The sequence below is a fragment of the Ogataea philodendri genome, assembly GCF_020536065.1.
Source record: "Ogataea philodendri strain CBS6075 chromosome Unknown scaffold1, whole genome shotgun sequence".
NCBI lineage: Eukaryota > Fungi > Ascomycota > Pichiomycetes > Pichiales > Pichiaceae > Ogataea > Ogataea philodendri.
This window is the reverse complement of record NW_025763889.1, coordinates 384,592-409,671: the sequence shown is the minus strand read 5'-3', so window position 1 is coordinate 409,671 and position 25,080 is coordinate 384,592. Positions and strand designations below refer to the sequence as shown.

Genomic DNA, 25,080 nt, shown 5'->3' with positions numbered 1-25,080 from the left:
ATATGTAGCAAATTTAAAAAAGTGTAGATGTGCGTTGCCGATTTTGGGATGGCAGAGAAGATCGTTTATTACGGTTCTAGCGATGTAAAAACAAAAGGGTGGGGTGATTTGATGTCAAACCATCATTTCTTTTCGAAGCATGTAGTTCGTATCGGCAACATGTCAGGTCAGTTCTAGCCAAGACGATGAGCATATAATATACGGGGATGTCGGTAGCTCGGTTATTGCTACAAACACGACATCTGCACACCGCTTCATTTTTCTTGAAAGCAGCTGGAAAACTATCAGCGGTTTCCGAAATTGGAAGGCGTAACAGTTATGAAACAATAGTGGTTAAAAACTTAGAGGTAAAAACCGTTGAGAACAATAGAAAAACAACCCAACAGATTTTCTTTTTCGTATGCCCAATAAGATAAACGGTCGACTTGATAGCTCTCGCCCCTGACGTAAAACTGTTATATATAAAGGGACATTTTCGTTGAAATCGGAATTTATTTAATTTTATGATCTCTTTGACGGGCTCAAAGGTGTCCTTTGGGACCCAAAATAGAGAGCGGCCGAACCTCTCTACGTCATCACAACCAAACATACCAAAACTGGACTCGGTTATTGACAACAAAGTTCCTTCGGAGTCGCTGTTTTCACGGTCCGCGTTTGCACAGTTTCTTCTTGACAAACATTGTTTAGAGAACCTGGAGTTCTACCAAACACTGAAGATATTCATAGATAATCATAGAGACGATGTCAAGGTCTGGAGAATACTGTACGAAGAGTATTTCGAAATCAACGCATCCAGTGAAATAAACCTTCCAGGAGACCTCAAAGCCGGCCTTGTTGCCTCTGAGATCCCGGACATAGAGCTATTACAACGCTTTTTGGCTCTCACCAAGCACTATTTACACGACTCTTACCAGGAGTTCACGAGAGAAGTTCTCACCAAAATGTTTGTTACTGTCGAGTCTTCGTCGGAAGACGACTGTTCAGAAAGAGAGGACGTTGACCAGTCGAGCGCGAAACCAAGTCGAAACATGAGCTTTTCATCGACTTCTTCAGCTAAAAGTGGCTCCGGCTCAGGCTCTTCTTGGGCCAAGTGGGGCAAGAAATTCCGCTGGCGTAGGAGCTTTTCTGTTTCGGACTAGCTTACTATACAGAAGACTACGCCCTTCCCGCCTACGATTCACGATTGCATAGAATATGTATTAATAACATCCGCAGACGATCCCGACAACGTTTTTAATTACACGGAGCAACTAAGAAAAAAGTGGCTTCACCCATGTGTGGAGGCGTCACTTACCCGGTCTCCCGATTGTGGCTAAAAATTTTTGAAAGTCACTTTATTCATCATCATCGCAGTTCTTTTCGCTTCACACGGCGCCATATAACCATGTCAGGATTCTCCGAGTCGCCAGCGTTGGACGAGTTTCAGCAAAACGGCACTTCTTTACCTACAAATATGCCAGACGACACGCCTATGGCTCTTTTGGAGCAGCTTGTTTACGTAGACAACTTCATGCAAAACGGTGACCAAAACGATCTCTCGGAGGAACCTAACATCGACGACCAACTCAGCGTGGAGCTTGCAGCGTTTGCAGACGACTCGTTTATATTTCCCGACGAAGAGAAGCCAAAGTTGAAAATGGAATACTCGAACAGCAACAGTGACCAACATGATAACTATGGCAGCCCCGACCGCGGACAAGGTGCTATTCCGTCGACCATCTCGGAGCTTTTACAACGTCCATACCAACAACTCAACCCAGCACATCTAGTTCAGCAAGATCAACAAAGACTGAACTTGGGCCCAGACTCACAACTTCCTCGGGTTTCGATTCCTCGCGGAGCCCAGCACACGCTCTCTGCGGCCGGACTATCCCAGACCCAGATCGAAGCTCTTGCCTCGCTTATAGCTTACCACAAACCCGACGCTTTACAACAAGATACCTCGAGCTCGGAGTCCAGTTTGGTGGCTCCAAGCAGTACACAAGTGAGTACATTCGAGCCTGTTGAACAAGTGAATGTGACTCACATGAATACCGTTTCTTCTACGGTGTCACCGGATGTGTCATTCCTCGGAGAGCCTAAAGAATATGTGGAGACAGATAAAAGAAGACGCAACACGGCGGCTTCTGCGAGATTCCGCATCAAGAAGAAGCTCAAGGAACAGGAGATGGAGAGGAACCTGAAAGAGCTGACGGATTTGTCGAAAAACCTCGAGCTCAAGATCCAACAGCTCGAGATGGAAAATCGACTTCTACGGAATTTGGTGGTGGAAAAAGGAAGCCAGCGTGACAGCGAAGAACTCGAACGATTACGGAAAAAGGCTAAGATCAGTGTCGACATGGAAGGGTTCCCAAAACCTTGATATAGTTGGACGATAAGGTTATGTATTTGACGAACGTATATATAATTGACAAGACCGACTTAGGTTATGTTGCCCGGAAAAAATTATTGGTTATTAATTTATACAGACACAGATACTCTACGATGAAGCCTGTTGTGTCGGTAAGTAGGACATGATTTCGAACGACTAACCTCAGCCGGCCAAAGCATGGGCGTGCACTCTGATCTCTGCATTTGGAATTGTCATTTTATCTGTTATCGGTGCATTGTTCTACAATAACCATGAGTCGATGATGGGATCTATAACCGATCCGGAAGACGGAAAAGCGTAAGTTTGCTACTCATTTCACCGGTGATTACTAACTGTCAGTGTTGCGAAAACCGTGTTTGGTGCCGTTGGGCTGTATGTGCTGTTCCTCCTGTTTTGCGGATGCCAACTCTTGGTGATGAAAAGACAGCAAGGTATTCAACTCTGAAGTTATTCTGACCCAACTCCCGCAAACCCATCCATAAGCTGTATCTAGGTGTTATATATCGATAACATTCTTATTTTTCAGAGGTATAGAATAAAAAGGGCATGTTGAATTTATTTCCTTTATCTTGTCCGTAAAGAGCGAAATCAATGTTCCATGTTTTAATCAACTCCAAGACTGGCAACCGCTGTTTCCACCACACAACCCGTGCCTTCACCGCGGGATCAGGCCTGGTCATGACAGACCCGTATCAGATCTATCGGGCCGCTGTCGCGTCGGGGACTTTGCAAGCAGATGTCCATCAGCATCGTGCTGCGCTGGAATTCCAAAAACTGTATTTCCGACTCCGGGACTATACTCCGAACGATAAGGAGTTGCAGATCAACAATCTTGTTCGACAGTTGGAGGAGCGGTATACCGAAAAGAACACTAGTTTGTTATACAGGGCTATCGGTTATAGACAGTTTTGGGGTGGGAAAATACCCGCTAACGAGCGCAAGGACCTGGTCGAAGTGCTGACTGACGAGGAGGAAATCTACAAGATTTCTGCTCCGCAGGGACTACTGGTGAATGGAGAGGTTGGATGTGGGAAATCGATGCTACTCAACACTTTTGCCGAGTCGCTCCCTGTTAAGGGGAAGTTGAGGGTTCATTATAATAATTTCATTTTATGGGTCTATTCCGAGATCCATAACATCTACGAACGCCGCAAACGCCAGGATCAGAGCAACCATAGCTTTCTGTGGCTCGAGAACGAGTTTTTGTTGCTCGAGGTGGCCTCGAAAATGGTCCGCAACCATCACGTGCTCATGTTGGACGAGTTTATGCTACCCGATCTGGCCTCGGCGAAAATCGTCAAGATCCTGTTTACCTACTTCTTCAAGCTAGGAGGCGTCTTGGTGGCTACTTCGAACCGACTGCCCGAGGAACTCTACTCGACAGATTTCAATAAGACCCAGTTCCACGGTTTCGAGCGAATCTTGAAGATGCGTTGCCAGGTGTTTGATATGAACAGTGACTGCGATTACAGGATGCTGATGGCCGACCAAAAAGTCGACCCGTACCTGGTGGTGAAGAAGGATCCCCAGCAACAGAGAGTATGGGAAGCACTAATCCAAGGGTTGATGCCACAGGAGACCCAGTCCACCACGTTCGTGAGCTACGGCCGAGAAATCAGAGTGCCTAAACACCATAATGGCGTAGCATACTTTGATTTTGAGCAGCTCTGTGGTGACTCGTATTACGGCCCGGGAGAGTACATATCTCTGGCTTCTCGGTTCCACACACTTGTCGTGGACAATATTCCTGTTCTCACAACACGTCGACGCAGCGAGGCTCGTCGGTTCATCACGTTGCTTGATTCGCTATACGAAGCACGTTGCAACGTTGTTCTGCGCATGGAAGTTGAGCCGTCGGGGCTCTTTTTCCCAGACATGTTGCAGAAAGAGGATACCAGATCGAACAACCAGCAGATTCTGGAGGAGGAGATGTTTGCAAGGACACAGCTGTACTTGTCGAATCCGTACCGGCCGAATGTGCAGAGTTACGAGGAGGGCAAGAACGAGTTCACACAGACGACTGTGGAGACGAATTTCAAGGACGTTGGCCGGTTTACTGGAGAAGATGAGATGTTTGCATATAAACGGGCCGTGAGCCGGATTTACGAGATGACTTACGGAAACCAATGGCGGAAGAACGAGTGGATGGGTGCACAGATGCTCAGACCGTGGGAACAACGGCGCGACTCAGAGATATCCGAAGTGATGGAACAGGTTTATTCTGCACCGCCTGCACAGCCCGCACAGCCAGTGCAACCGGAATCCACAGCACCGGTTTTCAACCCGCACCATTTCTGGTCGATGGGCCGCTGGAGAAACAAAAGCAAGTGGATCAAGGACGAGATCGCCAAAAGATGGATCGCCGAGTGGAAATAATAGATATATGGACAGAGTATAAAATTGTATCTTAGATTTCGCAACCCAAAGATATTTTTGAATTTAATTATTTCCTCAATGGAATATATCAAGATCACAAAGGTAGACGATATTCTACTTTTCAGGCGCGGTACTTCTCTTAAGGGGACGTTGCATCTGACCACCCATCATCTGATTTTCACTCTCCCGCCCACTGCGACCGGAATGCGGGAGCTATGGTGCTGTTATCCAATGATCGAGAGGGTGGAACTAAACAAAGGGTCGGCCCAACTGTACATGGTTGACTCTGAAACGCATCCGGATCTGTGCAAAGGAGCGTGTCTGCGGATCCGATGTCGCGATTTCACGTTCATGGCACTCGATTTCCCGGATTTGGCCCAATGCCAAGACGCTTATGACAGTATTATGAAATTAACGTGTATTGATGAGATCGATAAGGTGTATGCATTTCTTTATTCTCCGATAAGGATTGAAACGGCATTTAACGGGTGGAAGGATTACCAGGTGTTTGACGAGTTCCAGCGACAAGGGCTCGATCTGGACTCGGGGCCTTGGCGGCTGTCCAATTTGAACAGTGACTACAGGCTGTGTTCCAGCTATCCTGCACAAACAATTGTACCTCGGGCGATCAGCGACACGATTCTATCGCATTCGGTGAGCTTCCGTTCGAAAAACAGATTCCCTGCACTGACCTACTACTACAAGAAGAACGGCGCTTGCATAGTTCGCAGTTCGCAGCCCTTGACAGGAATAAAGCAGAATCGCTCTTTACAAGATGAAAAATTATTGAGCGAGATATTTGCCACCAACGGCCGCCAAAACCTCGCCAACTTGATTGTCGATGCGCGTCCTATCACCAACGCCATGGCTCAGGCCGCTCTGGGTGCAGGGACAGAGGTGATGGAGAATTACCCCGGTTGCAAAAAAGTGTTTCTCAACATTGAAAATATCCATATCATGAGAGAAAGCTTGAACAAGATTAAGGAAGTGCTGAAGAACGGCGACGTCTCTACACAGTTATACAGTCCGGAGCTTCTTATCAAATCTGGGTGGCTCAACCACGTCTCCAACATGCTCAAAGCGACAGACCTGTTGGTGAAGTCGATGCATTTAAACGGCATGCACTTGATACTGCATTGTTCTGACGGATGGGACAGGACGTCGCAAATCGCCTCGCTGGTCCAGCTGTGTCTGGACCCATACTTCCGGACACTGGAAGGGTTTGTGGTTCTTGTTGAGAAGGACTGGTGTTCCTTTGGGCACCGGTTCAACGAGCGGTCAGGACACTTACAACGCGATACAAAGTTCTACAACTATGCGCAGGACACAAACTTCCAGAAGATCAAGCAACTCAACCAGCATTTTAAGCACCATCAGAACACAAAGCTGGAGAGCCCTGTGTTCCAGCAGTTTCTCGACTGTGTCTACCAGCTGATGCGCCAGCACCCAGAGAAATTCGAGTTCAACGAGCGGTTTTTGCGTCGTTTGGTTTACCACCTGTACTCCTGTCAATACGGGACGTTTTTGTACGACTGCGAGCGCGAGAAGAAACAACTGCAGCTCGAGACGAGGACCCAATCGGTGTGGAACTACTTCAAGAGCCGCAAGCAGGAGTTCTCGTTCCCTGGCTACCACGACGACCAGGAGGTGGTTTTTCCCAATTATAACGACGTCAAGTTTTGGTACCAGCTGTTTGGCAAGTCGAACGACGAGATGAACGGGTTCCTGAGCGTAGGGCGGGTCGAAAAGGAGAAGGACGCGACGTCGAGTGCTGAAAAGATTGATCGTCTGGAAAAAATGGAAGTCGGAGAAGAATGATTAATATATACGGGAGCTACAATTTGGCAACCTCGTTCTTCCACACAGTTCCGCACCATTGGCTCACCTCGATGGCCATCTCGCGGCAGTCGTTGATGGTTTCCAAGTCAATGTTCAAATTCAGAGCTCCTTTTAGATGGCCTTTCAACTGTGGATTCACGTCTTGCGGAATCAGACACGATATCACTATCAGCGAGGTCTCCTGCGGTGTGAGGACCCCTGAGTACGACAGCAGTGGCGAATACACGTGCTGGATCGTGTACGACCACAGGTCAGGGTACGACGAGCTCATCTGGGTGATGACTCTGTTGCTGATCTTGCTGTATATGGTTTTCCAGAACTGCATGCCGCGGGCCTGTTCCGACTCGAACGCAGCAAACGAGCTGGTGGGCGGTCTGTTGGGTTCCTGCGAAGCCCTCAATGCTTTCGGGGTGGTTTCTTTCAGAATCATCAGAGAGTTGATTGCCTTGGGGAGTCCACTCAACGCAGATGTTTTCAAGATGCTTTCTCTGAACTTTTCCGAGAGTCTGAAACTAGGATCCAGTTCGTACGGACACCAGTTGTTATCGCCAGACACGCAGTCTATGGAGGTCTTGACCTTATCGTATAACTCTGGAGACGGATGGCCCAGACCATTTCGCAGGTGGAGAGCATAGTGATAAAGTTTGGGTATTTCCTGGGGTTGGTTGCACACGGTCAGGGTGACGGCTGCTATGAGGTACCACATGTTGCCCAGTCGAGGGGCTGACGATAACCTAATTAATCGCTGGGAAGTTAGAATCATAACTCGTGATAAATAAAAAGTTTAGATAAATAATAACCAAAGCTTTTATTTGATAATCAGATTAAAGAAATTACGAAACTCGCCGAGACTCCTAGAATTTACCCTTCAATTCAGGAACGATCGTCAAAACCTTGCCCGTGTCGACGTACTTGGTAACGTTCTCAACAACAAACTCCTCCATGGCCTTCATGGTCTCGACGGTGTGGGTGCCCATGTGTGGCAGCGAAACCACATTTGGCTGCTCCACAAGCTCCATGTTGACGTTTGGCTCGTTTTCAAACACATCTGCACCAAAAGAGCCAACCTTGCCGCTTTTCAGGGCCGGAAGCAAGGCGCTCTCGTCGACAATGGCTCCTCTGGCCGTGTTGACGATAACCACCCCGTCCTTCATCTTAGAAATGGCGTCCTTGTTGATCGAGTGCTTGGTGGCACTGTTGAGTGGGATGTTAATCGAAATGACGTCCGACTGTTTCAGCAGCTCGTCAAACGTAACGTACTCAGCACCGCCTTCCAGCTCAGCAGCAAGTCTGTTTCTGTTGTGATAGATGATCTTCTTGAACCCAAACGGTTTGGCTCTGTCTCTCACAGCACGGCCAATTCCGCCCATTCCGTAGATACCAAGCACCTTTCCTTCGGGATCGTGGCCAATTGGCGTGCCTGCACACTTGCTGGTTGGCCATTTACCTTTCAACAGGTTCAGGGTGGAGAGTTGGAAGTTTCTCAATGCTCCCAGCAACAGGTAGATATGCGAGTCGGCTGTTGCTGCGTCCACAAGCGACGGAACATTGGAAACCTGGATTCCCAATTCGCCGCACTCAACAGCGTCCACCTGGTCGTATCCCGCACCGTTGTGAGAAATTGCTTTCAGCTGAGTGGTCTCCTTCAACAAACTCAACAGCTCCTTGTCGACCAGACCAGTCTGCTTGACACTCTCAAACGTTCTGGCAATGATGTCAACGTCCTTGAACTTGCCGGACTTCAACTCCTTCACAAATTCGTCTCTAGAAGAAGCTGACGACTCCACCACCTCCACGTTGGGCTTGGCGGCCAGTTCAGCCCATGCTTCCTGAGCGAATCTCACGGGTCCAAATCTTAACACTTTATACGTCGACATTGATCTATTGAAAGAAGTTTTTGCTCGGTTTAATTGAGACAGACGGTTCATAATGCAATCTTATCGAGAAAAAAACCTAAATTCCTGTGGTTCCTATCCCGCACATCCCACGTCCGAAATAAGCAACCCCGTGTTTTTTCGCTCATGGAGGATATCTTAGGCAAATCGGGTAATCTGGTGCCGTGTCAGCAGTCCGATCTGGGCAACTAAACACTGTGAGATCGGCCATGCTCGCGTCTTACCAATTTGTATATCCCATCTTGCTTAAAGGTGGCTTCCACTTGAGCTGCGTCTATCCAAGACGATCGACGTAATTTTTTTTTTGTCCAATGGATACCACAAAGCTTAACCACTCGAAACTCGGAACCAAAGAGTATTGGAACAGCTTCTACGAGCTGGAACAGGAAAACTTCTCGAAGAACCCGGAAGACACAGGAGAATGCTGGTTCTCCGACTCGGGGGCAGAAGAGAAGATGGTGGACTTTGTGTTTTCGAACCTGGACCCTTCCATCAGTGTCTGCGATCTGGGCACTGGTAATGGCCATCTTTTGTTTGAAATCTTGCAAGAGGGATGGCAGGGTCAACTTGTGGGAGTTGACTATAGCGATACCAGTGTGAAATTTGCTAAAGACATTGCCACCGCCAATGAATTTAACGTTGAGTTTTCACAGAGCGACATTCTTAACGCAAACGATCCGTTTTTGAGTTCCAACACGGAAAAGTTTGATCTGGTACTTGATAAGGGTACTTTGGACGCTATTGCACTGAGCGAGGCCGATTATGATGGTCAGAGCGGTCAGCAGGTGTATCCGCAAACGGTCAAACAATTGGTAAAGAAAGGTGGCATTCTCTTGATCACCTCTTGCAACTTCACTCAAGAAGAGCTGATTCGCGTCATCACAGCTTATAACTCGTTTGAAGTTTGGAAAACAGTGAAATACCCCGTTTTCCAGTTTGGCGGCGTGAAAGGATCGACAATATGCACTGTAGCATTCAAAAGGATAGCATAATTTATAAACTTAATTCACCTCTTTAACCAATTGCTCAATAACTTCATACAACTTGGACGAGTTCTCGATCATGCCGATCTTGAAAGCGTACTGAACAGGCTTGGAGTCTTCCACTGCCTGAATTCTGATGAATTTGTCGCTGTTTAACGAGCTTGCCATTCCTTTGAAAACCTCAAAACCTGGCACAACAGGCACGTTCAATATGAGTTTCAAAATACCTTCCTGACGCATGATTAAACGAGCTTTGTATGGTTTATCTGATTTCAAAAATTTGTTCACTTTGAGCACACCAACTCCTCTCTCTTTCCATCCATCAGACACCTTGGTGAGATCCATATGATACAACTTGGCCTTCACCTGGAACAACGTCTGTTCCTCTTCTTCACCAGACTTGACCTCCTGCTTCTCTAAATGAACAGCCTTGTACACCTCTTTGGCCTTTTCTTTATCTTTAGGCTGCTCAGGAGCCTTTTGCGGCTCGTCAAAGATCGATTTTGTAGTGGCAGCCTTTTTGAACGCGTTTCCAAACGTGGATCCGCTTCCAAAAACGCTCTTTGTAGCTGGTTTGAGTTCGTCGGTCTTCTCTTCAGTGGCTTCTGGCTTTTTATCGAACACATTCTTCTTGGATAGCATCGAGAACCCACTGGCTTGTCCAAATGTGGTCCGAGCACCAAACACAAATTTGGCTGGAGTTGGCTTCTCGTCGGCAGCACTTTCGTCTCCGTTGCCGGTCTTTTCGTCCTTCTTTTCAGTCTCGGTCAATTCCTCCTTTTTACTGTCGTCTGTCTTTTCTATCTTGTCACTTTCTTCTTGTTTGTCCTGTTTCGTTGCTTCCTCTGAGGTTTCCGCTGTTTCGCTCTTAATCCTCTTGACATCCTCTTTGTCGGACTCATCCAACGTTCTCTTTTTCTCGAGCGCAATGCTCGTTGTCTCTTCCTCAGGAGCCGACTCTACGCTGTTCTTCTTCTCAGCAGTTGACATGTCCTGATAATCGAATTTTAAATAAATAATTTAAGCGTCGATCGACTCTTGCAACAATTTAGCCCCCATAATAAACCTTTCTATAGGCCCCAGAAACCCATCTAATCAACGACTCTGGGTCTATCCAAAGGTAAAATATCCCTATAGGAGTTATAGTGGACACTGACAAACATAATAGGAAAAATCCCACTCTGGAGGAGACCCAAAGTGCGTCTTCTTGGTCAGTAAAGTGATCAATTACTATACGGGATAAATACTCCCCATGAACTTGGCGCTATGGTTCAAAATCCGTCCGATTCCCATCCTTGAATCTTCTTCTGCTCGCTAATTAATTTTCAACTATTTTGTACCCCCTTTTTCCCACTCAAATCTTTTTGAGGAAAAAATAAATAAATAACAAACAAACAAAACATGGATCTCCATCTAAGAGCAAGACAGTTTTCGGGCGAAACCGAGCCTGTTTTCGTTCAGAATGGGTCGAAAAAACACCAAATAGATCTTCCCAAGTACGAGTCGTCGTTTGGGTTCAAGTCGGTTACTCAAGAACCAGAGAGCTTGTTTGAGACTGTGGGAAAACCAATGCTAGATGATAGACTTTTCAGAGGTCTGGATTGTCTTTTGTTCACATTGGGGCCCTCCAACAGTGGTAAGACACATACTGTGTTCAACAGAGAGACTGGTATGGCCACAAAATCTTTGGAGTACGTTTTCCAAAGACTCTCACAATATGGGCAGATCAGCTCCAACTATAAAAAACTGTCTGGTTTGATGAGCAATCTGCAGAACGGTAACAGTTCAAGAGTTCCACTGGTCGACTCGGAATACGCCGTCACGATGTCTATGTTTGAGATCTATAACGATTCGATCAAAGACATTCTCATGAATTCCACCACCAGATCCAGATCTTTCCTTGATATCATTACCGATCCAACAGACCAGAAATTGAAGCCATACAACCTGTCCCAGTTCTTGGTCAGCGACTATGACAGTGCTGCTCGCGTGCTGCAGAGAGGTTTAAACCACAGGAAAACAGGCACCACACAGGTGAACAGAGAGTCTTCAAGATCTCACTGTTTCGTTTTCATCAATGTTGTTCGTATTATTGGCAGAGTCGTTAACTCCTCAAGACTCACTATTGCTGATCTTGCCGGTCTGGAAAGATCTAAGCTTTCTCAGACCTCCGGCTTGAACTTGAAAGAAGGAGGGTTCACTAACGCTTCGTTGACTCAATTGGGCCGCTGTTTGGAACTCGTTGCAACCAGACAATTCAACAAGTCTCTGCTGCGTACCAACAAGCTAACCAGACTAATCTTCCACGACTACGTCAAGAACAAAAGCCTGATCTCCATCATTGTCACCTTGGATCCTGCTGGAGACGAAGGACTCATTTTGCAAACCCTTCGTTACGTTAATCCAGTCCAGTACCAAAGTGTTCCACGGCATATCTCTTCAGCATCTTCCCAAACCAAGTCTTCCACCGATACCAAAGCTCAATACGAGCTTCTTTGTGAAATTGATACCTTGAAGGCATACCAGCACAAGCTTGAGGCCAAAGTTCTCAAGCTTGAGGAGGAAGTCGTTAAAACTGAGGTCCGTGTTCGTCAGGAACTGTACGAGGAGAACGAGTCGAAATTGAACCAGATCGCCGTTGAGCATAAGAACGAAGTCCACAGGCTCACACAAGAGCATATGGACTCAGCTGACGCCAAGCTCAAAGAAGTTTCCCAATGTTACCAGGAAAAGATCGAGAGCCAGATCAAGGCCAAGGAGGAAGAATTGAGTAACGTGAAGGAACTTGTGGAGGAGCTCAAGCAGAAATGCGAGAATCTTGGTCAACACAACGAGACTTTGGAAACAGAGATCGTGGGGTTGAAGGAGCAAGACAGCGAGAAATTGAAGCTTATGGAGAAACAGCTTGAGGAAACGCGCAATGAGAGCGAGAACGTTCGGAAACTTGCTGACGAGGCCGAGCAACAGCGGCGCAAAATGGAGTCCGATCTCAGCATGAAGGAGTCGGAGATTGTGATGCTGATGGGCAACTACGATACCCTGAAGGCCGAGTCTGCATCTCAGCAGCAAAACTTTGAGCAGGAACTTGAAAAGATGAAAAGACAGCATGAAAGTGCCATCGAGTCCCAAACCAAACAGCACAGGGACAACATGGAAGCATTGAAGACCAAGTATGAGCAAGAGGCCGAGTCGCTTCGCGAGAGGTTGACCTGTGTCACCAAGGAGCTGGAGGTGAACAACATCATGATGATGGAGTTCCAGTCCACTCACGACAAGCAGGTTGCCGAGATGGGCCAGAACGACGAAAAGACGGCCAAGGAACTTGAGGCCAAGGAGAAACAGATCGACGAGCTCAAGACGAAGCTGCAGCAGCTGGAGGCAAAGAGCAAGAAGGATATCAGAGACCTGAGATCGCAGCTGGAGTCTGCCAAGACCAAGATGAGTGTGATAGACTCTGTTGATCGCAGCAAGGCGTTTTCCAGATCTCCGACCCGGTCGCCGGCCAAATCGCCGTACTTGTTTCCAACCGATTTGTACGGCACTGGGCTGAACGAGCCTGTTTCGATCTTTGAGGACGTTTCTCCACAGCGGGAGTCTGCTGTCCGCAAGTCTCCTTCACGCAAGAAGAAGAAGAAGGCTGACAAGGCCGAACAGAGCGATGCTCTTCAGCCAACCAACAAGCTTGTGGAAAACCCGGTTTTTTCGGGTAAACACATCATTTCTCCTACCAAGTCGAACCGCAAGAAACTGAGAAGAGTCGATATGGAGGAAGATCTTGCGATCAGCGACTAATCATCACGAACATTGTCAAATCAGATAAATCTTCTTATCTAGGGAATTTAGTAGAAAAACACTCCTCCCACCAATAATTATTTTATTAGATTTATTGTATGGTGTCCGTTAAAAAGAGGACGTTCACCGGGTGCGACACCTGTCGAAATCGCAAGGTGAAATGCGATGGACGCCGGCCTTACTGTTTGCGGTGCGAGAAGTCCAAGACGGAATGTCTGGGGTACGATATCCGGCTGCGATTCCACGAATATATGGTTGTTGGTTCTAAAGGCTTGAAAGTGATTGGGGGAGACGCTGTGGAGCAACATCAGCGGCGACAGGTTCCGTTTATGGAGTTTAAGAACGGCTACAAGTATCCGGACGATATGGACGCCGATTTGGAGGCGTTGGACGACTATCGAGATCGATCTATAGGGCCTTTTGGGGTCTTCCCTCTTGGAGAAAGTCCCCAGTCGCAAGAAACGCAGTTGACGCCGGTCTCGATCGCCTCGGCATCGTCGTACGTCGCTCCAACAGCAGATACTTTACTTCCCAGAGAACTGTGGCTTCATCCGCGGCTCCAGGTGGACGCCTCGTTGACATACAAAATATACACCGGAGAGTACAATGCTGAGGTGAGCGACTGGGAGCAGGTGAAACGAGAGATTTTTGCTGGATTCTACGGGCTGAAGCCCCACAACAGGATTCTGGACCGCATGAACATGGACGATGGTGCTCGTAAGGCCGCCGTGGAGGAATATCTGCGCAAATTTATAGTGGACGTTGATCCTGGCTACCACGGAGACTCTGTGACGGGTATTTTGCAACACCCACAAACGAGACATCTGGTGAAAGAGTTCAGAAAACTGGGGCCGTCGCTGATGCATATCATGTGCAAGAACAGTATATTCAACACCGTGATGGTTCCCACTCTGTTCAAAGCCCTGGGCGAGATGCTGATTAAGAAACCAACGGGAACCGAGGACATTATCGATCTGATTAAACAGACGTTCATTCTGGAGGCGCTGGCGATGGCGACCATTGACCGGTACCGCACGCTGTTTGACATTTCGGGCGACCACGAGTGCTCGTTGCAGAAACTGCGCTGCTTTATCTATCTGCGCGAAGCCAACTTGTACAATCTGAGTCGGATTTTCATGATGCTGGCCACCGTTCAAGACGGCAAGGTCAAGGTGACGAACCACGGACTGCTGGACTATCTTCTGGAGAAAGGCGTGATTGACCAGCTATTGATGATGGTTATTCTTGCTTTGAAGCAGGAAGAGTCTACTAATATCTACTACAACAACGAGACACTATTTTCCATCGCCATGGGATTGCACTCCTTTTTGGACTCCCGCCAGGTCTCCAGCTCGGTCCGCGACCTGATGCTGTGGATCAGGTACCTGAACCTGTTTTTCCGGTCCACGTCGATCATTGATATGGACAAGTACGAGTCGCAGGAGGAAAACTACTACGATCCGGACTCGTTTGCGATGTCCGAGCAAAACTACACGCGGATCGAGATCAAGCAGGTGGTTATGGATTCCTGGGAGCCCATGGAGGTGGACAATGTTCCAAAGAAGCTTTTGGAACGGCCACCAGTTGTGGACAAGCCACCGCGAACATACACGATCCGGTTCAACTATGGCCCCGAATTTGAGGAAGAAGAGGACTCCGAGCCCGAGTCCGACAGCGACGCGGGGCCGATCCGGTTCGACGCGTCCCGAGCGCTTCCCTTCTCTTCTGTGGAGCTCAGTTTCGGCATCCCGTACAGTCTGCTGTCTCTGATGGAGCGCACGGTGGAGCTTTCCGACCACCGCAACTACATTCTCCGGAAACGAGTGTTTCCACGCAATTTCCCCAAACAGTGCTGCGACATCGAGGAAGAGCTGCGCAACTGGAAGCACCCGTGGCAGCTGTACGAGGCGGCGAACGGGTCGTACAAGTTTTCGAGCCCGGCCCACCAGGCCGTGTACCACCTGTCCACATGTTTCTACAACACTATTCTGATGTTCTTTTTCCGCATCGTCAAGGAGACACACCCAAGAAGACTGCAGGAGCATGTGGTGTCTACAGTTAGACACCTGGAGAACCTGCGGAGTCTGGCACAGCGCACGCGTGGAGTCACCGACATGCGCGTGGGGCTGCCGTTCTGGTGTTTCTTCGTGGCCGGCTCCGACGCGATGGACCCGGAGTTGCAGCAGCGGTACGACGTGCTGGGCAAGTCGTTTTTCGACGCGGGCGAGAAGTGGATCGGCAAACAGGCGCTGTTTGAGATCTGGCGCGGCCGCAACAGCAGCGACGACGAGTTACGCGACGCGTCGTGGCTCGACCTGGTCAAATACTGGCATATTGGAGGATACATCTAATACACTATCTAAATCTATTCACGATCAGTTTCTCAGCACCGACGGTCTCGTACTCTGCCTTGGTCACCCACAGCTGGTGGAACGTGCCCAACGACGACAAGATACTACCGCCGACCCACGACGAGTACCGTCTCTCGATGGTGTTACCTGCGGCGTGGATTCTGATCTTCAAGCTTGGGTTCATCAGAGACAGCTCCGAGTGCAGTTTGGCGTTCAGACCAGGCACCAGCGACGTGCTGCCAACAAGAACGATGTTGTTGGCGAGCTGCGGCTTCAGATCGATGTCCAGCCGGTCAAGCACCGTTTGCACGAGCTTGATCAGACCAATACCGCCCTGGACATCGGCAACGTCCTCGTCCATTTTGTCTTCCTCGGGCTTTTTCGCCCGTCTCATTGGAACGTACTCTTTGCTGGAGGTCTCGTTGGCGTGGCCAAGTCTCTTGATGATGTTTCCGTCGTCCGGGGTCTCGAAGCCGGTGATCGGCGTCGACAGCGTCTCGAGCGGCGAGAACAACGAGTTGCTCAGCGCAGCACGGTCTTTCTTTGTGAACGGAACAGCAAGCCCGTCCGGAAGCTCAAACCAGCGAACTTGGTCGTCAGACTCCTTTGGCTCGTCTCCTTCCTCCTCAATGCAACTCAACAAAGTCTCCTTCATCTCCTGCAACACCTTGAGCTTGGCAAACTCGTGGAACGATTTGGACACCTCGAAATCGTACTTGCGCTCCTGGAACTCCGCCTTGGACGCTGGAGATTCGTAATAGACGATTTTCTTGGACTTAATCATGTAGTGCGGCCGCAGCTCGATGCCCTTGTCGGCGAGAAACTGCTCGAGCTGCTGGTTCAAAAACGCCCCCGCGTATTTGGTGCCCATCACCTGGTTCTTGAGACACAGCCCGTCCACGATCGGCGTGACGGTGACCAGGTCGTGGCCAACGTCCACCACCAAACAGTTGGGCCGGCCGTGTGCAAACGAGACCGTGGTTGGCTGTTTCACCAAATAAAACGCACAGAACTTGAACGTATCCAAAAACACGTCCAGGGCCTTTACCTTGCTGTCGTACGAGCTGAATGTCGACTCTGTTAGGAGAACCGGCTGCTGTTCAGGTTTGACGTCCAGTTTCTTGAAAACGTACTCGAGTTGCGCAACAAACCCGTCCCAGTCCACAATCGCGTTGTTTTCCACAATGTGTTTCACCTCGAGCCCCTTCTGCGGCAGAAACAACAAACTCTCGTCAAATATCTGTCTCTTGTTGCCGTCCAAATCCACCTCGCCATAATACGACGGTAAAACAAGACTTGGCGAATCGTAGCCCGCGTATCCGATCTTTGTCTGAAACGTTCCTGGATCAACGACAATGGCGTCGATCTCGTCTGCTCCGTAAACCTGTGGCGCCGAGGTCATTGATGGGAGTGTATACAAGTACGGAAAAAAATAATATAAATTATTTGAAAAATAACTACTTTCCTCTATTTCTCTAAACGCTCACGTCCACCTCGGTTTCGAGTAAGTCCACCAGAAATTGGAGCTCCAGCTTTCTTCTGCTCTCAGCCAGCCAGTCGTCGGCCAATTTTCTGGCCCAGCCCTTCATGTTCGAGACCTCCTCGACAGCGTTGTCCAGCTCGTTCTTCACCAGGTACTCGTTGACACGGGCAATCACCGACTCGATGTCGTTGCCGATCAGCTCGTCGTCAGTCTTGACAGGCTTGCCACTCTTGGCAAACAGCAATTTCGAGAACACAAACGACGAAATGTGGCCAACAAGACCGGCATTTGGTGGAAGAAGCGAAACAGATCTCAGCTCAGGAAGCAGCAGCTCCCATCTGGCAAGCAGCTGAGATTGCGTCAAAACACCTCCATTTCTCAACAACGTGTCGTTAGATGGAAGAGCGTTGATAGCCTGTGTGATCAAGTCGTTGTCCAGAGATGCAACCAGCTTCTTCAGGTTGTCCAATTCCTTCACCAACTCCTCACCACGCTTTGGAGAAGACTCGTTCGATAGCAACAGTCCCTGCAAAGCGCCTATGCTCTTTTTGATGTCTCTGTAGTTGTAGTAGAGACCGGCACTCTTGCCGAGCTCCAATTGGTACTTTTCAATCTCAGAGACTCTGGCAGCCAAGGCGTCCAGATCCTTCAACTTGTTGGCTCTCTCGGAGTCGACTTTTTCGCTGATAACCTTGTTGAATTGCTCAATGGCAGCCAATTTCGATTGCTCGATCAAGTTCAAAGCTTCCAGCTGGATTCTCTTTTCGGCAGCTCCAATTTCTCCTTCCAACTGCTTAGAATGACGCTCTTCGAGCTGTTTCTTGGCCTCCTCGAGCTTGTTCACAAACTCCTGTGTCAATTCGACCTCCTTTTGATTCAAGTATGTTTTCAGCTGCTCGTCAACAACACCCTGTTCAAGCTGCTTGGCAGTACTGAAAGTCTTGTATTTCTCTGCCAGCGAGGTCAAGCTCCGATGCAAAGACTCCACAACCTGCTGGTTCTCCAAACTGGTCACCTTCAAGTTCATGGCAGCGATCAACTCGTTCAACGCATTGACCGTGCTGTCAATCACTTGGTCGCCGGTCTCTAAATGCAACAATGGCAAGCTACGCCCAACAGCGGTCTCGGTTGGGGTCTCTTCCTCCTTCTTCAGCTCAATCTTGTCACTCTGAACACCCTGTTTTGGAATTGGCACCGTCTTCTCCAGTCCAAGCTTCTCCTTGACATCGGCAAACGAATCGTTAACCTTGGAGAATGGACTTAAAAGCTCGTCCTTATGGTACGAGTAGTACTCAATGTTGGAAACGACAAACTCGCCGAACGGAACAAAGTCTTCAAACGCGTCTTGAATAGCGTCGTTCTTGGTAGCCAAATACCCTCCACCAAGATAGAACGTTGCCGTTAAGAGGGATAAACGGAAAAAGAATTTTCTGACTGGTCTGGACTTCTTCACTGGCGTAGGTGGAAGAGTCGATTGGAATCTATAGCTCCGTGCCGCCTGGCGCGCGCACGCTTGTAATCTGGCAGCCCTGATCATAAATACTCAAGGGTTTAACAAATGTTTGTTTGGCCAATTGGAAAAATTTGTTTCGAGGAATCTTTGATTACATGTGCACTTAGGTAAGCGGGAGGTTATACAGGATTATGGACGGTCCATCAACGCTATGCATCTGTCAAGGATGGCGTTCTCGGACTGTCTGATGCACTTGATCTGGGCCTCTCTTTGCGGGTCGTCTAAGGAGATGGCGATTTCCGGCAGTCTACGCTGACGACACCAATGCTGGATGAGTTTCCTCGATGACGGAGTCAGTTTGGTTAAATGAGATCTCTGGACGGTTTTTCCCGGTGCGGTGAAGAGCTTTGCCACCGCACAGAGCTCCTTGGACGGTTTACCGTCAGCTTTGACAAAGCAGTCCAATAGCCACGGTTTGGGTGCAGTTAGTGACCACCACTTGATACGTCTTGCTATCTGGGGCCCGGCCTTCTTGCGGAGCGCAGAGATCTGTCTGCCCAAACAGACTGTGTCGAAGTGGTTGTTATCGACACAAAAGGCGTATCTTGCCAAAAGCTCGGAGTTTGACAGCGGGCCGTAGGTGTTGAAAATTTCGGTATTTGCAGGGACGGCGGAGTGAGCGACGATTTCGCAAACCTGGTCGGACTCGTCGGCGTCGGAATAGACGCCGTGGACGCACTCAATTTTGCCACAGTCGGGACACACCCCTGCCAAACTTTCGAAATGAGCTGACTCGTCGCCGTGCGGTTCGTGGTTAAAAAGATCTGCTCCTGGTACCAATGCGGATAGATGAAAATCGTCGATTTCAAATGCGCGCGAAGCCACGCCCAAAACGATGGTTGCAAAGTGTGAGATATTACTGAGTTCTGGGGGCTCGGGCAGCATGGATGCATATTGACGGGCGAAGTCCTGCGCCATTTGGAAATGATCGAGCAACTCTGAGTCGTCCAGGACACCCATAAGATCAGCCTCTGTGTTATCGAGCAGACGTTTATGCGTTGGGTGCCATAAGCAAGGGGGGATTGTCTTATCTGCGAAATTTATGGAATTAATGTAGTGGTACCAGGGACTTTCTGCAAGGGCGTTTTTTTCGTAAATCAAGGCGATCACCAAGGCGTGCATGCCATATATCTCAGCATCGATGAGTAAGTTTGCTATGAAGGTGGTACGTGCAGACAAGATGGATTCTTTGGGCACCTTGAGCAATACAGTGCCCTTTTCTATCGACCGTTTAGAGACCACACCTGCACCATTTTGGGTGGAGACCACATCCAGAGCCCCATTCCAGAAACAATTATTTTGCGGCTCGTGCAACCAAAAAATCGCTTGCTCAGGATCAGAGGTTGATGTCATGGTGAAAGAGGAAATTTGTGAAAAATTATTACGTACAATCCAGACGTTTTGGGAGGAAAAACCAATTTTTGCCCACGATGCGGTGCCTCCGATGATGTGCAGCGCGTACGTGATTAGTTTTAAAAACACGCCCGATGATCTTCATCAGACTAAAACGTGTAGGCATGCTGCCCGATTTGAACCACAATTCGAAAACTGCACATTGTTAGGGTGCTTTACAGGGGTAGCGCATATGAATTTGATGAGATCCTTTATCTCAAGTTGCTGTAGCTATCGCGGCGCGTTGCTGGGAGACAATAGGCGCCTGTTGTTTTTTTTTTTCCTCACATTTCCCGAATTGGATTCTCGGACATTTCTTTTTTTTTTTTTTTTAGGACAGCCATCTCTAAAGTTACGTGGTATTTCACAAAGGTTAGCCCTGTTCTGTTTCATTCGCTTTACAACATGCTCTTCATATTTGGTCAGCCCAGTATCCAGAACGTGCGCAGTTCAGTCAAAGAGCTAGCCTCGAAAGTGGCTCCGTTGTTCCCTCTTATTGACTGGAAGCTATGTTTACTCTGTGCCATTTGGTACACCGTTAGTGTTGTTTCCTCAAACAGCACCAAGTCCATTCTTCGCAACTTTGATTACCCAGTTACACTCACAGAATTCCAGTTCATGATAAACGCTTTGTGTTGTCTGCTCACCGTTGCTTTCGTGAAGAAGTACGATGCTATTTTTGCTTCTCATCGCCACCACCTCAACCCAAACTCCCTTTATGCTGACAAGTCCTCGGACTGTTTGCTGGAGAAGTTCCCAAAGGGCACCTTCCCAACGGATTTGAACCACTACAACTACAGACTGACGGATTTCCTCAAGCCAACACTGTTTGTTTTGAAGACCACGCTTCCAATGGGAATGTTCCAGTTTGTTGGACACATCGCATCCCACAAGGCTACTTCGGTGATCCCAGTGTCTCTAGTCCACACAATCAAGGCTTTGTCTCCTCTAACCACCGTGTTAATCTACCGGTTCATGTTCAACCAACAGTTTGGAAAGAAAACTTATTTCACTTTGTTACCTCTGATGGTTGGTGTGATGCTTTCTTGCGTGAAAAATAACAAAATCACTGCAGACTCTGAGTTCTTCTACACGGGATGTGTGTTTGCGTTCATCTCCATGCTGATTTTCGTGTCTCAAAACATCTTTGCTAAAAAGATTCTCACTTTCGAGGCAAAAGAAGCAAAGAACGATTACTTTACCAATACCCTCAATTACAAGGTCGTCAAGAGCGAGTCGGCCACCTCAACCCCAATGTTACCTATTGCAATGACTCCTAAGCATGCGAGCCCGCCTGTGACGCCTCTGTTGGGCAACTCGTCCCAGTCTCTCAACAAGCTGGTCATCAACTCCGAGAAAAAACTCGACAAGATGTCCGTTCTGTTCCATTGCTCTGTTGTTGGATTCCTTTTGACCCTGCCCCCATATATTCTCACCGAGATCTCCTCCGTTACTGGATTTTCGCTGTTCGAGATCGATCAATACGTGGCTGGTCTTATCTTTGTGAACGGAATGACACATTTCGTGCAGAGCGTGGTAGCCTTCCAAATTCTGGGAATGGTGAGTCCAATCAACTACAGTATCGCCAACATTCTCAAGCGGATCATTATCATCAGTTGCTCGATCTTAGTTGAAGGAACTCACCTCAGTGCTGTTCAATGGACAGGACTTGCATTGACATTTATTGGGCTCTACTGCTACGACAAGTGGGGTGTCCAGCGCAAAAATTAAGAACCATGCCAGTTCTTACATCGTCGCACTGCATTAGAAAGACAGGTAAAGTAATCAATCCACCGGCATATTATTTAATAATACAATTCATTCGATCATTTTTTTCTCAAAATTGCTTTCTTCTCTGAAAGAATATGTTTAATCAAGTACAAAAGTACAAACTCTAATGTCCAACAGGTTTCTCTCCTGTCAAACCTGCAACAAACTCCTTGGCGTAGTCACCAAAAGTAACCATACAAATGGTTTGCCAAACTCCAAGCATAACTCTTGGAGTCACACCTCTATAAAGTCCTTGTATACCGTTGTTCGAGTAGATGTATTTTGCAGCACCCAGAACGCTCAAATTCTTTGGACGTTTCGGATCACTTGTCTTGGATTGCATCTCCACACGGATCACCTCAATTGGCTGGTTCCAGGCAGAAAGACCACCACCCAGAGCAGACGACAAAATTCTCTCGCCAGCTCCCAACTTCTCGTCCTTAGACTTTCCGGTGAACGACTTGATGGAGTCCTCAGCGAGTCTGGACAACCCGAATCTCGATCCCCAGTTGGTCATCTGTCTAATTGCAACAGCATTGACACCCTTGTTGATACCCTTGATACCTTCCTTGGCGTAGATGTCCTTGAAAACTTCCAAGCTGCTCTTGACTGGGGCTCCAGCAGCAGCAGCCTTGTGTCTGGTGATCTCGACAGTCTTCATACAGGTACAGAATCCCATTGTGAGGTAAGCTTGGAACAATCCACCAGTGATTCCTCCACCAATACCAGAAACGAATGGAGATGCGCCCACAGTCTTCAGACGGTACTCAGCTTCGGACGACACAAACAGCAGAACAGCACCTTTGGTACTGGCTTCAATCCAGGCCCACGGAATCAGTCCTTGGTAGAATCCAAGTACCCCTCCTCTGGACCAAACCACTTTGGTGGCCTGAAAAATCGACAACGAACGGTTGGCAGCCATTGTAGTCTTGACCACTTCGAGAGGCTGACCCAGGGTGGTCACCTCGAACATGTTGAGACCTGCTCCAAGCAAGATGTTGGAGAAGGAGATTGGTTTTTTCTGAACCTCGGCCATATCTGTAAAATCAACAACTCGAAAAAAACCGGGGAGAAATTTAATCACAGATGTGCGATCTTTTACATAAAGAGAAAAAAAAGATTGAAAAGTTAGGGTCCATCCTTGCACCACCGCCAGATTGGAAAATGCTCAACAAAATCCAAATCTGGCCACAGGGTAATAAATTTTTTGTGGGAGCGGGCCTTTTAAACAAATCATAGATCTTTTTTTACAATTTAGATCAAAATGTCTGCCACTCTGACTCAACGTCGCGTTGGCGACAAATCTACTAAGGGACTAAGCGCTATCGACACCTACGGTAACGAATTCAAGGTTCCTGACTACACCATCAAGGAGATACTGGATAAGATTCCTAAACCCTGTTACGAGCGTAGATTAACTAGCTCGTTTTATTACGTTTTCAGGGATATCGCCGTGTGTCTTGCATTCGGATACGTCGCAAACACTTACATCCCTATGGTTCCTAACATGGCGCTAAGAGGAGTGTTGTGGGCTGCATACTCCGTTCTCCTATCCCTTCCTTACACCGGGCTATGGGTTGTGGGTCATGAATGCGGACATCACGCTTTTTCCGATTACGTGGCTGTGGACGACACTGTGGGCTGGATCATCCATTCGTACTTGTACGTGCCATACTTCTCCTGGAAGTTCAGTCACGGCAAGCACCACAAGGCCACTGGTCACCTGACTAGAGATATGGTGTTTGTTCCAAAGACTGTTGAGGAGTTTAAGAAAGATCATGGGGTCGACAGCAGGGTCAAGCTCAGCGAGCTGGCTGAAGACACTCCTATCCAAACTCTTACAAGTCTGTTGATGCAACAGTTTGGTGGCTGGTGGTGGTACCTGCTCACCAACGTTTCGGGTCAAAAATACCCCGGACACAGCACTTTTGCTGTTTCTCACTACAATCCAGTGTCTCCTATTTTTGAGAAGCGTGACTTCTGGTACATTGTGTTGTCCGACATCGGTGTGTTGGCCCAAACTTTCGTCTGTTACCAGTGGTGCAAGAGCTTTGGTGCTTTCCACTGGGCAGTCAACTGGCTGGTTCCATACATCTTCACCAACCACTGGTTGGTTTTCATCACCTACCTCCAACATACCGACATGACTCTGCCACACTATGACAGCAACGAATGGACGTTTGCTAGAGGCGCTGCTGCAACCATTGACAGAGACTTTGGCTTTATTGGTTGGTTCTTCTTCCACGACATTATTGAAACCCACGTTTTGCACCATTATGTCTCGCGTATTCCCCACTACAACGCCAGACCAGCCACCGATGGCTTGAAGGAGGCTATGGGCTCTCACTACCGCTACTCTGGTGAGTCCATGTGGAAGACCCTGTGGAACTCCGCTAGAGCTTGCCAATTCGTGGAAGGTGAAAATGGTGTTCGGATGTTCCGTAACGTCAACGGTGTGGGGGTGGCTCCAAAATCTTGAGCAAATATACTTTTGTGATTAGATAACTTAGATTTTATTTCGATATGCTCCTTTCCCGTGTCGGTAGACGGTGTTACAGCTCCGCGGCAGATGTTGATAAGCTGTTGAAGTTGTATCCGAGCGCAAAAAACGCCACACCGTACCAGATTTTGGGAATGAAGGAAGAGAACTGTATGCCCGATAAGCTCAAAAGACGGTTTTACGAGCTCGCCAAGGTGTATCACCCTGATTCAAGTGTCGATGTGTTGACCTCAGAGGTGAGGGAACGGCGTTTCAAGCGAATTTTGGCCGCATACACACTGTTGAAAAATCCACAAACCAGACGCAACTACGATAGCTACGGGATCGGTTGGGAAGACAACTCACAGAGTTTCTACCGTCCTAAAACTGCTCCCCAGAGCGCCCCTTACCATGCTACGGAGTATGGAACTTGGGAGGACAAGTGGTACAGCCACAGACACGGATACGGATACGGGTATCATTCAGACGGCGACTGGAAAGATATGGGTCCGGATGCTTCCAATATGGAGACGTTCGCACGCAATAGACGCACAATCTTATTCACACTTATGACTATGACAGGCATCTACACAGCGCTACAGTTTGCGCACATTATCTTCTACGACGACTACATCGGAGGGGTCTATCATGAGTCTCTCATGGCGCGGATCCGGATGACGGAGAAGTCGCACCACGATTTGATGGACGCTAAAGCAAATTATGGATACGGAGATGGCAAACAAGAACGGATTGAGCGTTTCTTGTGGTTTAGGCAACTCACCTGGTTGCTGGGAGAAGATAAACGAACCTAAAGTTTTTCCCACTACATAAAATAA

At 48.2% G+C, this 25,080-nt stretch overlaps 21 protein-coding genes across 21 annotated transcripts; 13 read left to right on the top strand and 8 right to left on the bottom strand.

Annotated features, from left to right (window-relative positions):
* Positions 1-27: 27 nt before the first annotated feature.
* OGAPHI_002040 (uncharacterized protein) lies at positions 28-1,139 on the top strand (the record flags this gene model as incomplete). The annotated part of the gene is made up of 2 exons (XM_046202867.1): positions 28-84; positions 528-1,139. 2 exons carry the CDS (start codon positions 28-30, stop codon positions 1,137-1,139), a joined length of 669 nt encoding a protein of 222 aa, XP_046062700.1.
* A 245-nt stretch (positions 1,140-1,384) lies between these two features.
* Positions 1,385-2,362, top strand: OGAPHI_002039 (uncharacterized protein; the record flags this gene model as incomplete). Its single annotated transcript, XM_046202866.1, has 1 exon — positions 1,385-2,362. The coding sequence occupies one exon, from the start codon at positions 1,385-1,387 to the stop codon at positions 2,360-2,362; it is 978 nt and encodes a 325-aa protein (XP_046062699.1).
* Positions 2,363-2,962: 600 nt separating this feature from the next.
* Positions 2,963-4,747, top strand: OGAPHI_002038 (uncharacterized protein; the record flags this gene model as incomplete). The annotated part of the gene is made up of 1 exon (XM_046202865.1): positions 2,963-4,747. The coding sequence occupies one exon, from the start codon at positions 2,963-2,965 to the stop codon at positions 4,745-4,747; it is 1,785 nt and encodes a 594-aa protein (XP_046062698.1).
* A 78-nt stretch (positions 4,748-4,825) lies between these two features.
* OGAPHI_002037 (uncharacterized protein) lies at positions 4,826-6,565 on the top strand (the record flags this gene model as incomplete). The annotated part of the gene is made up of 1 exon (XM_046202863.1): positions 4,826-6,565. The coding sequence occupies one exon, from the start codon at positions 4,826-4,828 to the stop codon at positions 6,563-6,565; it is 1,740 nt and encodes a 579-aa protein (XP_046062697.1).
* Positions 6,566-6,581: 16 nt separating this feature from the next.
* On the bottom strand, positions 6,582-7,292 carry OGAPHI_002036 (uncharacterized protein; the record flags this gene model as incomplete). The annotated part of the gene is made up of 1 exon (XM_046202862.1): positions 6,582-7,292. One exon carries the CDS (start codon positions 7,290-7,292, stop codon positions 6,582-6,584), a length of 711 nt encoding a protein of 236 aa, XP_046062696.1.
* On the top strand, positions 6,676-8,364 carry OGAPHI_002035 (uncharacterized protein; the record flags this gene model as incomplete). The annotated part of the gene is made up of 2 exons (XM_046202861.1): positions 6,676-7,169; positions 7,464-8,364. 2 exons carry the CDS (start codon positions 6,676-6,678, stop codon positions 8,362-8,364), a joined length of 1,395 nt encoding a protein of 464 aa, XP_046062695.1.
* OGAPHI_002034 (uncharacterized protein) lies at positions 7,441-8,463 on the bottom strand (the record flags this gene model as incomplete). The annotated part of the gene is made up of 1 exon (XM_046202860.1): positions 7,441-8,463. The coding sequence occupies one exon, from the start codon at positions 8,461-8,463 to the stop codon at positions 7,441-7,443; it is 1,023 nt and encodes a 340-aa protein (XP_046062694.1).
* A 329-nt stretch (positions 8,464-8,792) lies between these two features.
* Positions 8,793-9,473, top strand: OGAPHI_002033 (uncharacterized protein; the record flags this gene model as incomplete). The annotated part of the gene is made up of 1 exon (XM_046202859.1): positions 8,793-9,473. The coding sequence occupies one exon, from the start codon at positions 8,793-8,795 to the stop codon at positions 9,471-9,473; it is 681 nt and encodes a 226-aa protein (XP_046062693.1).
* A 9-nt stretch (positions 9,474-9,482) lies between these two features.
* On the bottom strand, positions 9,483-10,454 carry OGAPHI_002032 (uncharacterized protein; the record flags this gene model as incomplete). The annotated part of the gene is made up of 1 exon (XM_046202858.1): positions 9,483-10,454. One exon carries the CDS (start codon positions 10,452-10,454, stop codon positions 9,483-9,485), a length of 972 nt encoding a protein of 323 aa, XP_046062692.1.
* A 411-nt stretch (positions 10,455-10,865) lies between these two features.
* OGAPHI_002031 (uncharacterized protein) lies at positions 10,866-13,256 on the top strand (the record flags this gene model as incomplete). The annotated part of the gene is made up of 1 exon (XM_046202857.1): positions 10,866-13,256. The coding sequence occupies one exon, from the start codon at positions 10,866-10,868 to the stop codon at positions 13,254-13,256; it is 2,391 nt and encodes a 796-aa protein (XP_046062691.1).
* Positions 13,257-13,507: 251 nt separating this feature from the next.
* OGAPHI_002030 (uncharacterized protein) lies at positions 13,508-15,607 on the top strand (the record flags this gene model as incomplete). Its single annotated transcript, XM_046202856.1, has 1 exon — positions 13,508-15,607. One exon carries the CDS (start codon positions 13,508-13,510, stop codon positions 15,605-15,607), a length of 2,100 nt encoding a protein of 699 aa, XP_046062690.1.
* Positions 15,608-15,611: 4 nt separating this feature from the next.
* On the bottom strand, positions 15,612-17,009 carry OGAPHI_002028 (uncharacterized protein; the record flags this gene model as incomplete). Its single annotated transcript, XM_046202854.1, has 1 exon — positions 15,612-17,009. The coding sequence occupies one exon, from the start codon at positions 17,007-17,009 to the stop codon at positions 15,612-15,614; it is 1,398 nt and encodes a 465-aa protein (XP_046062688.1).
* On the top strand, positions 15,745-16,365 carry OGAPHI_002029 (uncharacterized protein; the record flags this gene model as incomplete). Its single annotated transcript, XM_046202855.1, has 1 exon — positions 15,745-16,365. One exon carries the CDS (start codon positions 15,745-15,747, stop codon positions 16,363-16,365), a length of 621 nt encoding a protein of 206 aa, XP_046062689.1.
* A 73-nt stretch (positions 17,010-17,082) lies between the features above and the next one.
* On the bottom strand, positions 17,083-18,627 carry OGAPHI_002027 (uncharacterized protein; the record flags this gene model as incomplete). Its single annotated transcript, XM_046202852.1, has 1 exon — positions 17,083-18,627. One exon carries the CDS (start codon positions 18,625-18,627, stop codon positions 17,083-17,085), a length of 1,545 nt encoding a protein of 514 aa, XP_046062687.1.
* A 105-nt stretch (positions 18,628-18,732) lies between these two features.
* On the bottom strand, positions 18,733-19,956 carry OGAPHI_002026 (uncharacterized protein; the record flags this gene model as incomplete). Its single annotated transcript, XM_046202851.1, has 1 exon — positions 18,733-19,956. The coding sequence occupies one exon, from the start codon at positions 19,954-19,956 to the stop codon at positions 18,733-18,735; it is 1,224 nt and encodes a 407-aa protein (XP_046062686.1).
* On the top strand, positions 19,724-21,726 carry OGAPHI_002025 (uncharacterized protein; the record flags this gene model as incomplete). Its single annotated transcript, XM_046202850.1, has 2 exons — positions 19,724-20,179; positions 20,368-21,726. 2 exons carry the CDS (start codon positions 19,724-19,726, stop codon positions 21,724-21,726), a joined length of 1,815 nt encoding a protein of 604 aa, XP_046062685.1.
* Positions 21,727-21,889: 163 nt separating this feature from the next.
* On the bottom strand, positions 21,890-22,801 carry OGAPHI_002024 (uncharacterized protein; the record flags this gene model as incomplete). The annotated part of the gene is made up of 1 exon (XM_046202849.1): positions 21,890-22,801. One exon carries the CDS (start codon positions 22,799-22,801, stop codon positions 21,890-21,892), a length of 912 nt encoding a protein of 303 aa, XP_046062684.1.
* Positions 21,893-22,897, top strand: OGAPHI_002023 (uncharacterized protein; the record flags this gene model as incomplete). Its single annotated transcript, XM_046202848.1, has 1 exon — positions 21,893-22,897. One exon carries the CDS (start codon positions 21,893-21,895, stop codon positions 22,895-22,897), a length of 1,005 nt encoding a protein of 334 aa, XP_046062683.1.
* Positions 22,898-23,029: 132 nt separating this feature from the next.
* OGAPHI_002022 (uncharacterized protein) lies at positions 23,030-24,244 on the top strand (the record flags this gene model as incomplete). Its single annotated transcript, XM_046202847.1, has 1 exon — positions 23,030-24,244. One exon carries the CDS (start codon positions 23,030-23,032, stop codon positions 24,242-24,244), a length of 1,215 nt encoding a protein of 404 aa, XP_046062682.1.
* OGAPHI_002021 (uncharacterized protein) lies at positions 23,336-24,657 on the bottom strand (the record flags this gene model as incomplete). Its single annotated transcript, XM_046202846.1, has 2 exons — positions 23,336-24,253; positions 24,655-24,657. 2 exons carry the CDS (start codon positions 24,655-24,657, stop codon positions 23,336-23,338), a joined length of 921 nt encoding a protein of 306 aa, XP_046062681.1.
* Positions 24,289-25,056, top strand: OGAPHI_002020 (uncharacterized protein; the record flags this gene model as incomplete). Its single annotated transcript, XM_046202845.1, has 1 exon — positions 24,289-25,056. The coding sequence occupies one exon, from the start codon at positions 24,289-24,291 to the stop codon at positions 25,054-25,056; it is 768 nt and encodes a 255-aa protein (XP_046062680.1).
* Between the last annotated feature and the right edge of the window lie 24 nt (positions 25,057-25,080).